General features: G+C 54.6%; 1 protein-coding gene across 6 annotated transcripts in view; it reads left to right on the top strand.

The window, feature by feature from the left end:
* Positions 1 to 15,443, top strand: part of ERI3 (ERI1 exoribonuclease family member 3) — a 137,434-nt gene that overhangs the window by 89,110 nt on the left and 32,881 nt on the right. For 5 of the 6 annotated variants that reach the window (XM_054212766.1, XM_054212763.1, XM_054212765.1 and 2 more), the window contains one exon: positions 8,377 to 8,476. The exons of the other annotated variant lie outside the window; for it this stretch is intronic. In XM_054212766.1, coding sequence (XP_054068741.1) covers positions 8,377 to 8,476 — 100 coding nt within the window. The remainder of the gene's footprint in view (positions 1 to 8,376; positions 8,477 to 15,443) is intronic. 6 annotated transcript variants of the gene reach the window in all.

The following is a 15,443-nucleotide window of genomic DNA, read 5'->3' as shown; positions in this document are numbered from 1 at the left end:
TGTCCCGGGCCCGGAAGGGTGCTGGGCATGTGTCCTCTAGCCCCTTGTCTCTGCTACAGCCCCCCCGCAGCGCTCAGCTGCCTGACCCTGAGCCCGGACCCCCCAAGTCCAGCCAGCAGCCCCCATCCTAGAGCTGCTGTCTTGGCAGTTTACGGCTCTGCTTGTCCCCTCTCCTGGGCCAGCGCTGGCTTGTGCGTGCTCCAGCTCTATTTCCCAGCCCTCCAGGGACCCAGACCTGTAGCTTTGTTTTGCTTGTGACCAAACCCAAAGGCTTGGACCCAGGTCTCCACGGCATTAACCTGGTGTGTCACCAGCCGCAGAGCACACAGCAGTCGAGAACATTTTATCCAGGATAATCCCTAGCCTGGGAGCAAGGCAGAGACTGTTCTTGTTCAAACACAGGGAAATGTGAAGCCTAAACCGCTTGGCACTTCGACACTCCAGAGCCAGGCACACCAGTGTGTTTCTATTGCTGCCGAAGCCAGGGCATGTGCTAATCCTGCGTGGCAGCAGGGACACCTCCTCACCGCCCGGCAGGGTCACAGCATCCAAATGCATCCCAGAGGAGGGCTGTTGGGGGCTGCAGGGTCTGTCCTGCCCCTCCTGAAGTTAAGAGGAGTTTTGACAGCAGATCCGCACGGCTGTGGCTGAGTGGGGGTGTTGCCGGGTCGTGGGCAGGCTGAGGCTGCTCAGGCGTGTGTCTGGGTGGGGAGAGGGCCAGACGTGAGATCGTTGTGTGCCTCGGTTTCCCTTTTGCAGTGCTCCTGTGGACAGAGATCTAATGACATGGTCTTCTTGTTTTAATAAGCAGAAAGCAGGTACAGTTAGGCTGCATCCTCTGCATCTTGTCTGATAGCTTGCTGCCTTCCCTTAAGTTTGACCTCTCCTCCCATGGGCTGGGGTCACCTCACCTCTGTGAAGCACTTCCCAAAGGTGGGCAGAGCCAGGCAGCTCCTGTGTGCCCAGTGCTCACCTTTCCAAAAATAAGACTGTTCGTCTTCTTATTTGTTTAATTTACTGCCTGAGGTGAGGCATAAAGATGTGGCTGTTTTAACAAGAAGCTTCGCAGACGGGCTGAGGTGGACACCAGCTAGGCTTCCAAAGGTTTCTCAGCAAGGCCAGGTAGGGCTGGCGTGCTGAGGGCTCCCTTTTTGTCCAGGACATGGGAGAAGGTGGCTGTGTGGCACTGTTCTTCAAAAAACCTTCACATGCCATCGCATGAAGAGGGCAGAGCACCAGGCAGGGTCTTGGCATCTTTTTGGCAATGTGCGAGGATTGTGTCCAGGTCCTGTCCGCCCACTGCACGGTGCTGGCAACGGCAGGAATTTCCAAGGGCAGCACTTACTTCCACCTAAGTGGGGCCAGACCCATTCATGGTATCCCCATATTCAGTGTGTCAGCCCCTTTCCTTCCCCCCTGGTAGCTCTCGGGGAGGTTGTGCTCTGGAGAGGAACATTTCCTGGGAAAAGGCACCGGTCACATCTTCTCCACGTCCAAACCCCGGCCAAACCACCCACTCTGTGGTGGCACTGCCAATTTATTTGGCAGAGGACAAACGCCCTCTACTCTCGTCACCCCCACCCCTTAGTTATTAGCACAGATCTTTAATCCGAGGCTTTGATGGGTGCCACATTGGGCAGAAGTTGTTTTCATGCACCCGGTGCCACTCAGGAGTGTTCAGGGAGCTCGGCGCACCGAGAAAAAGTAATTAAACATGAACAGCGTTAATGCTGTACCTGGTCAGTCTGGAGGCCCCTCTTGCCGCTGCGTTTGTAAAAATTAAATGCCTCTTATTAGCGGCGCAGCAGAGAGCTGTAATACGCGTGGACAGAAAGGCAGGGATGGATGGAGTTGGTGTCAGGGCAGCAATTGCTTATCATGCCTTATCTGGGAATATGAAACTGTATTGCATGACATCCAGAGGCAGGCTGAATAGATATGCCAATTCATCTCGAGCCTGGGCTTTGACAAGCTAGACTGCCCTTGTTGAAAGGCATCAGTCAAACAAGAGCTGCTGGCTGCTTTTCCCTTTCTTATACTTTCTCTCGCTCCCGCGCTCCCTCTCCCTCTCTCGCCGCCTCCCCTCCCTCCGCCTTTCTTTTTCTAAGCTTTTTCCTCACAAAATTGAAAAGCTTTGGAAATAATAATAATAAAAGCCCCCCAAACTAATACCGTTTTAAGTACACACCCCCCCCACTCCCTCCCCAAATGGGAGTGATAAGGAACCCCAGTGTATGAAGGCATGTTTAGATAACATTGAGAATATTATAGCGAGTGAGAGAAAGTAGGGGGAAAAGCTTCCTGCCGCGTCTAAGCCGGGAAAGGCGACGGCACCCTGGCTAATACGAGTGTTTAATATTTGATGTGTTGGGATAAAGCAGGATCACCTTCGAATTGAATTGAGTGTCAGAATGAGAATCTATTACTGAAATTCTTGTGTGATTTGACAGCAAAGCAGACGATGTTATTCTTCACTAGTTACCGCAATCTTCTCCCCTACATCACTTAAATATTTTTTTCTTTGCTTGAGTAAACACACATTACCCTTTTTTTTTCCACCCCCCTTTCCTTTTTATTCTCCCTCTTTTATACTTATTTTTTTATTTTTTTTTCTTAAATCAAACCTGCCTTTCGCAGGGCTGATGGAGTAGATTGTTATTTCTTTATTTGTCCTATTAAATGGAATTCCTGATCGTTTAATCCTGCTTTTGTAAGTGATTTAAAAATACTTGAAAAGCCGCGAATGCGGCAGCACTTCTGACTAAACTGCTTAAAAGGGACACGTTACACCTGGATTTAGCTCCTGCCTCCCGACAGCCAGCGAGGGCAGCCGGCTCCAGCGCTGCCAGGGCTGAGCCATCCCGGGCTCCGTGCCTCCGTCCTGCCGGACGAGCTTTCCTCCGTGCCTTCCCTGCGGCAGAGGAGCTCTGCCGTTGTCAGCTGGGGCTTGGCAAGCCATTTATTCATTACCTGCCTCTTCTTTAATTGCATCCAGCCCTGATCCAGCAGCCTTCCTGCTAAACGATTTGGCGGTGGGGTCAGGCCCTAATTGTCATTAGATTTTCCCTGTGTCGTGCCAGAAAGTCTGCGTGGCGAGCGATCCCAGCAAGAAACGTCCACATCCCATCCTTGAAGTGGGCTTCAGGTGACATGCAATTAAAACGGGATGTCGAGGGACCACCCTGGAGACCCCGGCATCCTGAGTGCCGTGTGGGATTGGCCTCAAAGGCACCCCCAGCCCCAAAACCTTACAGTTAACCTGGTGGCACTGGAAACATTTTAAGCTGCGTTTAAAAGCCCACTTAGTTGTAGACATGACCTCTTTTTTTCCTTCCCACCATACCAAGTAATATTAAACCTTGACACCTCATCGTGGCAGCAGCGGAATGAGGGGAGTTAGAAGGAAATGCTTATTTTGGGCGGACGTGGTGCGCAGCTGACATGACAAGAGGAGGAAGATGCTTTTGCTGTTGCAAAGCCATTTTCTCCGTTGTGAAAATGTCAGGGGGGGTCGGCTCCGATGGGCTGGCTGCTGTGCCTGGCCTGATCCTGGAGGAGCACCACCGCCACCCGCCGCTTGCCCAAGCCGAGGGCAGCCAGGGGGGTTCACAGCTGCTTTCTGTCTGTTTAAAAACGTGTTTTTCTCAGGAGTCTTTTTGAAATTCTTAATGGAAACTTTCAGCAAAAACCACCACTTTTTCTCTTTTATTCCTTAGTACCCACGCTTCGGCATCTTCTCAAACTGCTGAGCCCCTTTCCTCCTGGGAGGATTTTTTTCCAAAAGGAAATATTTTCTCCCTGCCTGAAAGTGTCCGTATTAATATTAAAATTACAATTAGTGGGTAAAACATTTAAAACCTCTTGGTGGGACGTGAAAAACGCCGGGGTTGCCGTGCGGGGCAGGGCAGGAGGGGGCTCTGTACCGGCAGCTTTCTGGAGGGCAGAGGGGCCGGGGGCTGGCCGAGCAGGTCACAGCACCGGCACGAGTGGAAAGGATGGGGCTGGCTCCGTCGGCGTCGGCACATTGCAGAGCTTGCAGAGCTCCAGCAGCTCCGTGAGGACCAGCCCAGTCCCTCCCCATGTGTGGGGGAAGGATTTGCGGGGCTCCCCGTGGAAGTGAGCATCCTGACCTCTGTGCAGGTGCCCTGTTTGCATGATGCAGGACGTTAAATCTTGCCTTAATGTGACGGCCGAACACCAGTTTTTGTGAAGTGTGCCGGGCACTTCCCCATAAATAAATGATGGAGCATTATTCAGTCCACTTAGATCAATACATCAGCTTGACAAGTTCCAGTTCTGGGAATTTTCTGACCCCCGGAACATCTTCTCCGCAGCTGTGCTGCTTATAAACCGTGGTGTGTAGCCCAAACAAGCTCCAGGGAGTGGGACATGAGGACCTGGCTGTGTTGGTGCTGCCACCTTGCTGGCCCCAGCGTTGCTGGGGCCGGAGGCTGGTTCGCACTGGGATTGCAGCAAGGGCAGGCGGGGTGAATTCTGTGCCATCCTGGGCGCTGTTTTTACAAGAACTGGACAAAACCTGTATTCTCCCTGCAAGCAGTGCCACGGCACTGCCCGGCCTCACTGGTGCGCCCTCTGTGCTCTCCTGTCCCAGCACAGAGGACCATCCTTGACCCCCAGCGCTACTAGAAGTGGGCCATGGAGCTCTTCTTTCAGGCTCTTTGCAAATTGAGGCGGATGCAGCATGGCCACCGGGACGTTTTGTGACCTGGTGCAATGGCAGAATGATCTCAGAGCCTCTTTGCTTTATTATAAAGCCAGCCCCAGATGCTGCGATTCTGCACACACAGCACCTCCCTGCCCCAGGCTGCTCTGCCCCCATGTCTTATTCCCTAATAGCTCCACACCTTTGGGGTTTTTTTTTTTATTTTCTGCTGGTTATGTGAGGTACGGGTTACCTAAGGACTTACCTCCCCATACTGACACTTTTAACAGGGTGTAGATTGGTGGATTATCCGTGGTGCTGGCTCTATGCATGGAAACACAGTATGTTCCTAATCTCCTGCGGCCGTTAGCTCACATTTATCACGGGAGTATCTGCTTACCTTTGATTCGAGATCCCTACATCAGGGACCCGGGGCGGTATTTGGCTGTGAACTGCTGCGTATGCCTATGGGATTGTATAAGTAAATAAATATAATTAATAATCATCTGACTTCAGAGCAGCAGTGGCAGGGAGGTAAATGTAGCCTTCATAGAATTGCAAACAAAATCAGGAAAAAAGGGAGACCTTTCTAGGAGCTGGTATGAATGGAAATAATTGTGTTCAAGCTGCTTGGAAATTATGCTGCAAACATCGTTTGGATGGGTTTTAGCAGACCAGAGGCATTGAGTTTGTCTTTAAACAAGAATTTTGACCAAAAGCATTTTAAAATAGATTTTTTTAAAGGATGCCTGCATTTTTTTGTCAATTAAAATGCAGATGAAAACAAAACGCCACGGGGTCCTGGCCCTGCTTCAGTGTCTGACCTAGAATGGAGCAACCCAGTCCCTGCAACACCAGGATTGAACCAGAGGGAGGGACATACTAGTGTGATTTCCTTGCAAAAAAGGGTTTCGTGGCATTTTTTTAAGATCCTTCGGCTTGCGAGCAAACCAGGGGCATCTCCGGCTGTCTCACGGTTTGCCGCAGGAGTAAGCGCTGCAGGGGCAGGGGTCTGTGCTGCTGCCGGCAGCTCTGCGGGGATGGAGCGGTGGCAGAGCCGGTGGGAGAGCAGCTGCGGTCCTCACCGGTGTCCTGACGGCTGCGGTGAGCCAGTGGCGAGCCAGTGGCCACGGCCAGGCTGGCAAGCTGGGGAGCCCCCGCATCGGGGAGCCTCCGGCACTTTCTGCCTCGCTTTAACAGTCAGAAGAAGAACTTTCCTGTTTAAAGATTAAACGTTCTCTTTAAATATTAAACAGCAAAGCTCCTCGCTTTTGATTGCATGGCTGCTGCCAGCAGGCGGCTCAGAATTGCCAATTTTAATTAAAAAACTTTATTTTCCCAACACAGCCCAGCCGTGGCTCCTCCTCCCGGCGGAGGCTGGCTGGCCTCTCCCCTGGCCTGCCTTCGTCTCTGCCTCTCTGCCCGCGTTTCCCTCTGCCTGCAGCAAAGTGACGGTCCCTGCCAGCCCCGGAGCGTGAGCGGCCTCGTCTGGGACTGATCAATGCCCCTGGCACTTCCTTCCAAAACCCCAGGAAAAGCAATTAAAACCCGATCGATCCTGCAGGCAGCTTTGAATATGCATAAGTACACACTTGACCTTCAGTGGTCAGGCCAACTTCCACCCCGGCTGCTTAGCTAGTTTGCTCAGGTATTGCTGCTGTACCGAATGACCTTGGTTAGGAAAGCAAAACGCGACGCAAAGATGGGTCCGGTGCTGATCCCGGGGCCGGGGCGTGTGCCACCGGCTCCCTGCTGATGCAGGGGATGGGGTTGGCACTAGCATCCGGCTGTCAGGAGCCTTCCAGAGCTGTCCCCGTGGCTTTCCCGGGATCCCGCCAGCCTCCCGCTGTGCTCCCTCGGTTGCTCCTGGCTGGGGTCCGAGGAATGTGTCTGGGTTGGGAAGGCAGCCTGCGATACGGTAGCTCAGAGCCCCTGTGCAGGGACAGCCCTGCGCCCTCCCTGTCCCATGCATCCTCCCTCCAAAGCGTGTGGGGACACCCCTTCCCCAGGGATGCTCCCCACTGCCGGCAACCCTGGGGCCTGGATCCACTGGTGCTGAGCGCGGGGACCTTCCTGCGCTGTGCCGGGGCTTGCTCTTTGGGACGGAGCCCAGGAGAGGGAGCCAGACGCGGAGCCGCTGCCGCCATCACCCAGGGCCAGCTGGCAGGTGGGTGGCGGGGTCCCATCCTGCACCCTGACCCCCCGCCCCGGTTCCTCCCTGCCCCACGGCCAGCCAGCCTTCATCCTGGCCACAGTGATGAAGATACCAGGACATGTTTGTTGAAGGCAAAGGAAGCCTCCCTGTTGTGTACACAAAGTGTAATTTCAGTGAATTATGCATAGACTTAATTAGGAGTTTTAATTGCTAATCATCTCCCAACAGGATTAGCAATGCTGTCTATTAATTATCTGTGGAGCCCTCTGTTTTGCTAAGGCGGGAGTAACAAAGCAGCATGAATGGTTTACGTAGGCCAGTAATAAATTAACTCCCCCAAGCCCCGTAGCTCCCGGGGGGGGGCTGCCGGTGGTGGCGGCTGTGCAGGGCAGAGCAGCAGGTCCCCGTGGCAGGCAGGTGGGTGGTGGGCTGGTGGGGGGTCCCCCCCCACCAGCCCACCACCCACCTGCCTGCCACGGGGACCGCTCAGCTCCACTCTCCCAGTTTGTCCCCATTCCCGCTGCAGAGAGCATCTTCCCCGGCATCCCCAGCCCGCGGAGGGTCTCGGTGATGCCCCGCCGCGCCGTGGCCGTGGTTAGAGATGATCCCCGCTGCAGGAGGGAGATAGGGGCTTGCTGGATTGACCTGATCTCATCTGGGGACAATGGCCCTCACGGCAGCAGAGATAGCGCCGGCGTGAGCGATGCTAAGCCCGCGCGTCCTTCTTACTGCTCACAATGCGGCGCTGAGCTTAATTCCTCAAGATGAAGAAGATACGCGGCTGTCAGGCTGTAATTACAGCCGTGCCTGCGACACGGAGGCCCGGCTGCTTTCACGTTTGCGTTGGCCGGTGGGTTTTTGTGCTGCTCGGGCTCCTGCCTGCCTCGCTCCTGCCGGGAGCCCTGCCGGGGGGACATGGTGGGGATGGAGCAGGCTCCCTCCGGCCAGGCTGTGGGCTCTGTGCAGTGGGATGAGCAGTGCTGGCTCGCTCCCAGTGGGGTTTCTCCCAGCGATGGGGAGCCCTGAGGCAACTGGTGCTCTGGGAATGGAAAGGACAAGGGGGACTGGGAGGGCTGTGCTTACTGGAGGGGAAGGGGGCTGCCGTCCAGGCCACCCTAGGCATGAGCACCCCCTTTCCAAACCCCTCTGGCTCATGCTACCGACCCCATTCTTGATGAGGCAGGAATGGGGGAATGGTGTTGGATCAGGCCAGGTTCATGCAGGATGAGTTCACAGCCCCCGGCTCGCTCCCGTGTGGCAAAGGTGTCCTCGGATGATGCCGATCCAGCACAGTGTCCAGCAAACATCATGAAGATTGTCACCCATACAAGGACAGGCCCTGGACACCCCTTCTCTGAGGAGCATCAGGTGGGACAGGCCAGTGTGAGGGTGCTTTGGGCAGGTGGCACCAGGAGAGCTACTGCGAGGGCGATGGTGGGCGTCCACACTGAACGTGGCGAACACAGAGCTGTGCCGGCCCCAGGAGCAGCCAGGCCTGGGCGAGAACAAAACGTGTCTGCGCTGTGCGTCACTCTGACCCTCTGCTTCTCTCTTCCAGGCGTACAGCTTTGCCATGGGGAGTTGGCCAAAGAACGGGCTCTTAGACATGAACAAAGGACTGAACCTACAGCACATAGGGAGGCCTCACAGCGGGATAGGTGAGTGCTGCCGCCCCGCGCCCTTCCCGTCGTCCCCACGGCTGCTGCTCTGGGTGCGCGGGATCTGCCTCGGCTCCAGGACCTGGTCCAGGCTGAGAGCTAGCCAAAGGGCGGCGAAGTCCCCGGATGGTGGAAGGGAGGAAGATGTGTTAGGATTGGCGTGCGGCAAGAGCTCTTGGTCCCTGGCACGTCCCAGCGTGGCAAACACAGCCTGTCCCTCTGGCCAGGGAGCTGCTCCCCTCCTCGGCTACTCGCAGTGCTGGGGCTGGGGGTGGATGTGGGCAGCACCAGGGCTCGCGCAGTGCCCGGAGCACAGGGAAGGGGTCCCCAGGCTGGGCGAGATGCTCTCCCTGTCGGGCCAGTCCTCCAGCTGTGCTGGATGTTGCATCTGTCCTTGGAACGGAGGCTCTGCCAGGTGGTGCGGCCGCAGGAGCTGGCTGGAAACACGCTGCAGAGTGAAGATGCGTGGCCCCAGCTGGAGAACTGAATCATGGTCCCGTTTGCTCACACGTGTGATGAGTTTCGTGGTCCCACAGCCTGCTCCAAGATAAACAACTGAGATTACCACGCACAGTGGCAGAGGTCCATGTTTCCCCAAGCTCCTCTGCAGCAAAGGGGATCAACGTGATATGAGGAGGGGGACCTGGCCCGGGACCCAGAGGCCATATATCTGCCTGCTGCTTAGTGCTGGGGGCGCAGAGCTCGGTCAGCAGGCAGCGACGGTAACAGGCAGGAGCTGTGATTTACTGGGCTGTAGGCAGGGCCGTAACTCAGGGCTGCATCGCTCTTGCCTGTCTTGTTTCTCTGCGGGGCGTTGGATCAACGCTTGGAGACCGGTGGTCGGGTGTTCCCTCTGCCTCCCAGCCCTTCATCCGTGGTGACTTGTGAGCGTTAAAGTTTGCAAGGAGGTAAGATTTACTTGGAAAAGTCACCTGCTACCTGGGCCTTGAGGAGGCTGTTTAATATTGTTTCAAGACTCTAACCATTAAACTCTCCAATCAATCCAAGTTAAGGGGATGAATTATTTAAAGCTCACCAGCTTTTAATTAGCAAGCTCCTTTTGAACTATGGATCTGGTTGCATTATTGACGGAGGTAGCATTAAAATTTGCTTCCTTGCCTGGGAGCAGATTTTCCTTGGTTGTGTGCCATGTTGGGGGGATCACGGGGAGGGAACAGGGACTGCAGGAGTTGTGTGTGCCTGTCCTGCTCAGGGGGCTTGGGCTTTTTCTAGGGTCTCCTGGGGGATGCAGTGTTGGTTTGTATCTTGTCTTTCCTCGTTTTATTTATGGCAAGAGCTCTCTGTTGCTGTCATCTCTTATTCTGACAGAGCGTCCACAGCTCTGGAGTATCATCTGTCTGCCAATGGTTTCTGCCCGTGTTTATATCAGTGGTGGTGTCAGGCACAGGTGTCTCTGCCTGATGGAGTTCAGAGAGATGCTGTTCATGTCCCTCCCCGCTCCAATCCTTTAGGAAGGTTTTGCTTCTTCCTTTCTGCCAAACTGCCTCCGTGGGGGAGCGTCCTCGTCTCTCCCCGGTACAGGGTGAGCCACGGGCGGGTTGCCCACAGAGAAGCAGCGTGTCAGGGCCCAGCAGCCAAACTCCCTTCTTGCAGTGCTCCGTCCCGGTGGCAAACCTGTCTTTCACACACTGTTGGGTTTACGTGGGTGCTGTGAAGCATGCCACGCCAGCGGTGTGATGGGCTCCATCTCCCTGGCACTGCCAACGGTGCGCACGTGCCCTGTGTGTTGCAGCCCTTGAGTGCTGCTCCATTTGGGCTGGGTCCAGAGCAGTTCTGCCCCGGGTGTCTGCGATCCTCTGCTTGCCTGCCCCATCCCTGCTGGCTTTACCGCAGGCTGAGCCCCCGTGAGAGAGCCGGAGGCACAGCTCACTGAAGGGCTTCCCTCCCGGATAGCTTGGTGGCCCCAGGCACGGCTGCTGCCCGCGGTGTCGGGGCTGCTGCCTGTAGGGCTTGTAACCCAGCGTCCCTCCTGGGAGAAGGCTCGGGGCGATGCTGGTGTTTGGAGACGTGCCTTGCCTGGCATTTTGTCAGGGCACCAGCCTCCTGGGCTTCTGGCCACTTCATTTCCCAGCCTGCTGGCTTTTCAGGTCCTAGTCATGGATCAAGCGTTGGCTCTAGTGACAGCGCGAAGGGTCCCCAGGCCGAGGGCTGAGGAGGGGCTGCTCACTGCAGAGGCAGGCTGGGCTGGCTTCCCTGGGTCCGGCATTGCTGCCTTGTCCTGGAGCAAGTGTCGGTCCTCCACAGCCAAGTCCTTCTGTATCGGCCGCTGGTAGTGGGCACAGCCATCCTGGTTGCTGACAGTCGCCCTGTGACCTGAGCCATCCTCACCACTCTCCTTCATGCTCTCAACTGCTTTTCCTTCAGGGCTGGGAGGAGCCATCCCTTTCCCTGCCCAGGGCTGCCCTCCCCATCCCTCCCTGGCTGAAGGGAGCCTTGTTCCTCACACAGCCCTTGCCCCCTCAGCCTGATAAATGACCCCTTCTGGAGGACGGCTGCTGAAGAAGAGACTGGAGATGGGCAAAGCACGCTGCCTGCCCACGGTGCGATGGGAGCTGGCTGTGGCCCTGGGGATGCTGCCATGCGGTCTAGAGCCTCGCTTCTCTTTTATGGCCAGTCCTGGGATGCAGCAAGGTTGAGGGAAGTTGGGGAGCTGAGAGAGGGGTCCCCAGGGCTGCCCAAGGCAGGCGTCACCAGGCTCAGCCTCTGATTTTCATGGCCCTCGTCGGTCGCTGATGCCCAGAGGTCTGCAAGCCAAAGAGGGCTGAGGAGGGAGCAGCAAGGCAATGTGTTCACCAGCCACAGCAGTTTCATGAAAACCGTGCCATGCAGGACAGTCTCTGCACGGCCCCCATGAAGCCTCAGCTCGCTTACGCGGGGATGTGCAACGTGGATGTTTCCCTTCAAATGTGACAGAAAAATTGCAGTGGATGGCCACTTGTTTTTGCAAACGATTCGCAAGGAATTTTGCCGTCTCGCCTGATGGGTTGTGTATTGCTTTGTTTTCAAATCGCTCCGACTCACTGGGTCAGCAGATACCTGCTCCAAATCCCTGCCCTTGGCATGTTCTGGGACCGGTCCTGCTCTGTGCTGTATCTCCCCGCCTTCGTCTTATTCGAAATCCGAGGAGTTCAGGGCGCTCAGCACCCTGCAGGGCCAAGGCCGGATTCTGGGTGGGAACCTCACCTTTAGTGGCCGGTGTGTGGGGGCAGGAGGGGCTCGTGGTGGAGCACGGCAGAGTCTCACACCACATCCCCTGGGACATACATCTGCGCATACAGCAAGTTGCTGAACAGAGCTCAGGTTCTAGCTCTCATCTGGTTTCTACTCGCGAGCAAGCAAGCTGCAAATCTTGGGCTTAGAAAAGTGGGTTTTGTCACCAAATACACCAAAGCGTATTTGCATACCCTGCAAGTGCAGCAGCCTTGGGGTGCAATGGGTGCAGGTCTGGTGCAGTTATTTTCTTGGGAGGGAAAAGGTAAAGGAAGGGGGAAAAGGTCAATATTTCAACTTAGTGAGAAGCGTTGGGCAGAACAAGGAGGTAGGATAGTCCTGCTCCAGAGAGTGAGGGTGCAGGAAATCCTTGGGAGATGGGAAAGGAGCAAAGGAGGAGTGAAACCTTTTCTTTCATGCCTTTCCTTGGGTTGGTATTTCAGCTCTAAGGTTTTCCTCTGGGATGATTGTAGCCCTGAGGACCAGAGAGGACTTTTTTTTTCTGCAGCTTCCATCTCTCCTCAAACACAGATTAAATGTGTGGGCAGTAGGACCTTGGGGTGAGGAACTTCTTTATGTCTGGTGTTTTCTTGGCCCTCAACAAAATGAAGCTGAGTCCTGCCAAGAAGTTACTCATCTTACAGACATGTGCACGTTGCGGTTCTTAAAACATGTGTTTGAGGCGCCGCTTTCCAAAAAAAGACCTGCAGCTTGTAATATGGGGGGCTTGGCACTCTCGCGCAAAGACCAGCATTCACGGTGTGTTCTCACATTGGGGTCTCTCCACTGAGTTTCAGAGGCTGATAAAAATCAGAAGGATTAAAATCCCAGGCTTCAGTTGTGATTTAAATCAGGCAGCAGGTCACCTGGATTCAGTAATTGATTTTTTTTTCTGGTTTTGCATTTCTTCTTTTTTTTTTTTAACTTGTTTCCCTAAAAAAGGTCAAGTTTTACTGACCAGCACCTATCAAACCAAGCGCAGCTTTCCCTACCACTGCCCAATTATTAAATCCGATTATTCTTTTCTTCACCAAATATGTAATACAGTATGCCTTTAGTCTTAGGTTTTAGATATTTGTTACATTAGAAAAAACAATGAATGACTATTTGCTATTAAGGAGGTGGTGATTAAATTATTACTCATGATTTGAGTTCTGATGCTTTCGGACGAAAATTGCAATGTCATGCTAAAGTACCCCAGCAGTAATTTGAATTGTTTTTACTAGTAAAGTCCTGCTTCCCTTGCATATACTCAGTACAGAAGGGAAAGTAAATTTCAGAATACTTTTTAGTTAAAAACACCTGGTGCATGAAACCAAAGCGAGAAGCGATTGGTGAGTTGAAGGACTGTTTCTGGAAACCGTCCTTTCAAGATTTTAGAATTAGCACATCTCATCCTCTCCCAGGTTAGTTTGTTGGTTTGCTTGTTTCCCTGATTACGGAAAAGATAAAAGGCACACCTTGTCTTTTTTTTCAGTCCTTTGTGGTTTCTCAGCTCTGAACTAGCCAGTTATTGAACTGAAAATACACGCAAAAAAAGGAACGGGTTTCCAAATCTGCAGAAGTAGCTGCTGCTGCTGGGAAAAGTTTGTTTCTCATTTGTCATCTCTGCTTCCACCTCCAGTGCATTGACTGTCTTTAAAACACGTTACCCCATGCTACTGGTCTTTTTGGAATCTAACGGAATTTAATTGTTTCTTTAAAGTTTAGACGTTAGCACGCAGATTATTGTGATTTTAGATTTAGTTCTAAATGCCTGGTTTGGGGTTGTTTTTTTCTTTTTGAGGGAAAGACGTTTTCAGGCTGCTGTGTCTCTTGCTAATGAACCCGCGGTGCCCATCGCAGGCGACCAGGAGATCTGGTCCCATGGTAGCGCCTGTCCCGCCACGGTGCCCTTACCGGGCCATTGTACATCAGCCGGCGTAATCCTGTGAGTTGCGAGCCTCCACACGGGGCTTCACCATCTTCCCTTTGCCTATGGTCCCCCCAGCCGAGGCCATGCCGTGCTCCTTCCATGGGGATCTCTACCTTGCCGAATGGACAAGCCCTGCCTGCCTGGGCAGGTCAGCAGCGGTGAGCGACCCAGCAAGCCACCGTGCCTTCCCGGCTCCGTCTCTCTCTTTTCATTTACTGATTGGAAATCTCGGAAGGTTAGGGTGTGATATTGTTCCTGATCCAGAGCATTAATTAGGCCTCGGAAAGAAGAAGAGGAATTGCGTGTTTTTAACAGTGAGGTTAATGGGATGCTCGCAGAGTAGACAGTTTTAATGAGCTTCAACTCGATGTGCAGTGAGTTTACTCTTTGTGTTAAAAGGGTCACACTGCAGTAGTTTGATGTGGATTGTCTCCTGGACCCCGGTGTCATAGGTGAGCGTCTGTCAGAGTCCAGTCAGAGCGCATTTACTTAGTGACACGATTCTAATTAACTACCGCGAGCTGCCACCGCCGCGGGGAGCGGGGCCATCGCCTGCCGGGGGTGCCTCCAGCCCCGCAGAGCCGTCCCTCTCCCCACATCCCTCTGCCCGCTCCTGTCCCGGTGGCGCCGGGCTGCTCCCCGCGCTGACATTGAAGGAGAGGGCGGCGAGGCCCGCGCTCGCTAAGTGCGGTGGCAGGCGGCAGGCCACCCGCTGTCATGGGTGCCTTTGGCTGTCAGCGCCGGCTGTCCCCCCCGGGAGCAGGGGGGGGGCTGATGAGGCTTCGCCTTGCCCTGCAGAGGTGCTGGGAGCTCGTGGTCCTGGCAGCTTGCGGTCCTGGCAGCTTGCTGGCTTTATTTCAGCCTCCTCTCCTTCTTCCATGCTTGCCTTTCCCCTCTTTTGTTTTCCTGGCTCTCCCATGGGTGCAGGGAAGCCTGCAGCCCCCCAGCATCTGCGGGGTCCCTGGTCACCCTTGGTGCCCATCTGCCTCTTCTGCGATGGGGCAGGGGAACGAGAGAAAGGGACAGCATTTTCTGAAACTCCCCTCCGTTTTTTTTACCACAGCCCAAGTGGCCGCGGCTGGCAGAGCTGGTCCCATCCTCCCCGTCCCTCCCAGGGCATACGAAAAACCTTGGAGAACCCCATGCTCCCCCAGAACAGACAAACCTTGTTGTTCAGCTGTTTGTGGTGGCACGCAGCTGGTGCAGTGCTGGGGGACGCTGCCATTTGCACCACTCCATCCTTTTCCCAGGGGATGCCGAGGGCGAGAGCCGAGCTCAGGGCTCGCTGCTGCGGAGCCAGGCACGGGGCAGCCTCGGGGCCACTGCCCCACACACAATGTCCCCAGCCCAGGGCAGAAGGGGACAGACTCCGAGTTAAATAATTAAAAGAGACTTAAGTAAAAATCAACAGAAATGTCATCAAATGAGCAGTGTCATTTTGAATTAGCGCTCGTAAAGGTCAGGCGGATCCAGAACAGGTGGAGCGGCTGCGTGCCAGGTGTCGTGGCCAGGCAGCACGTCCCAGCACCCAGGGAGGAAGGGAACGGGGACCGGCACCCGCCAGACCGCGGGAACAGGGCAGCAGGCGGGTGGCAGGGGGTCCCGCATCCCCAGGAGGGGTGGGGAGGGAGGGCCGGCCGGTTAGAGGACGCGCGTCTGTCAGAGTCCAGTCAGAGCACATTAACGCGGTGACATGATTCTAATTAACTACTGTGAGAGGTGTCACAGCTGGAAAAGCAGTGAGCGGAGACAAGCTTTTAAAAAAAGAAAAAAGCAATGTGACAGTCTTTTTTTTTTTTCCCCTCTTTCTTTTTCTTTTCT

Source organism: Rissa tridactyla, chromosome 8 (assembly GCF_028500815.1).
Source record: "Rissa tridactyla isolate bRisTri1 chromosome 8, bRisTri1.patW.cur.20221130, whole genome shotgun sequence".
Taxonomy (NCBI): Eukaryota; Metazoa; Chordata; class Aves; order Charadriiformes; family Laridae; genus Rissa; species Rissa tridactyla.
Note: the sequence above shows the minus strand (reverse complement) of the source record. Positions and strands in the feature narration are given on the sequence as shown.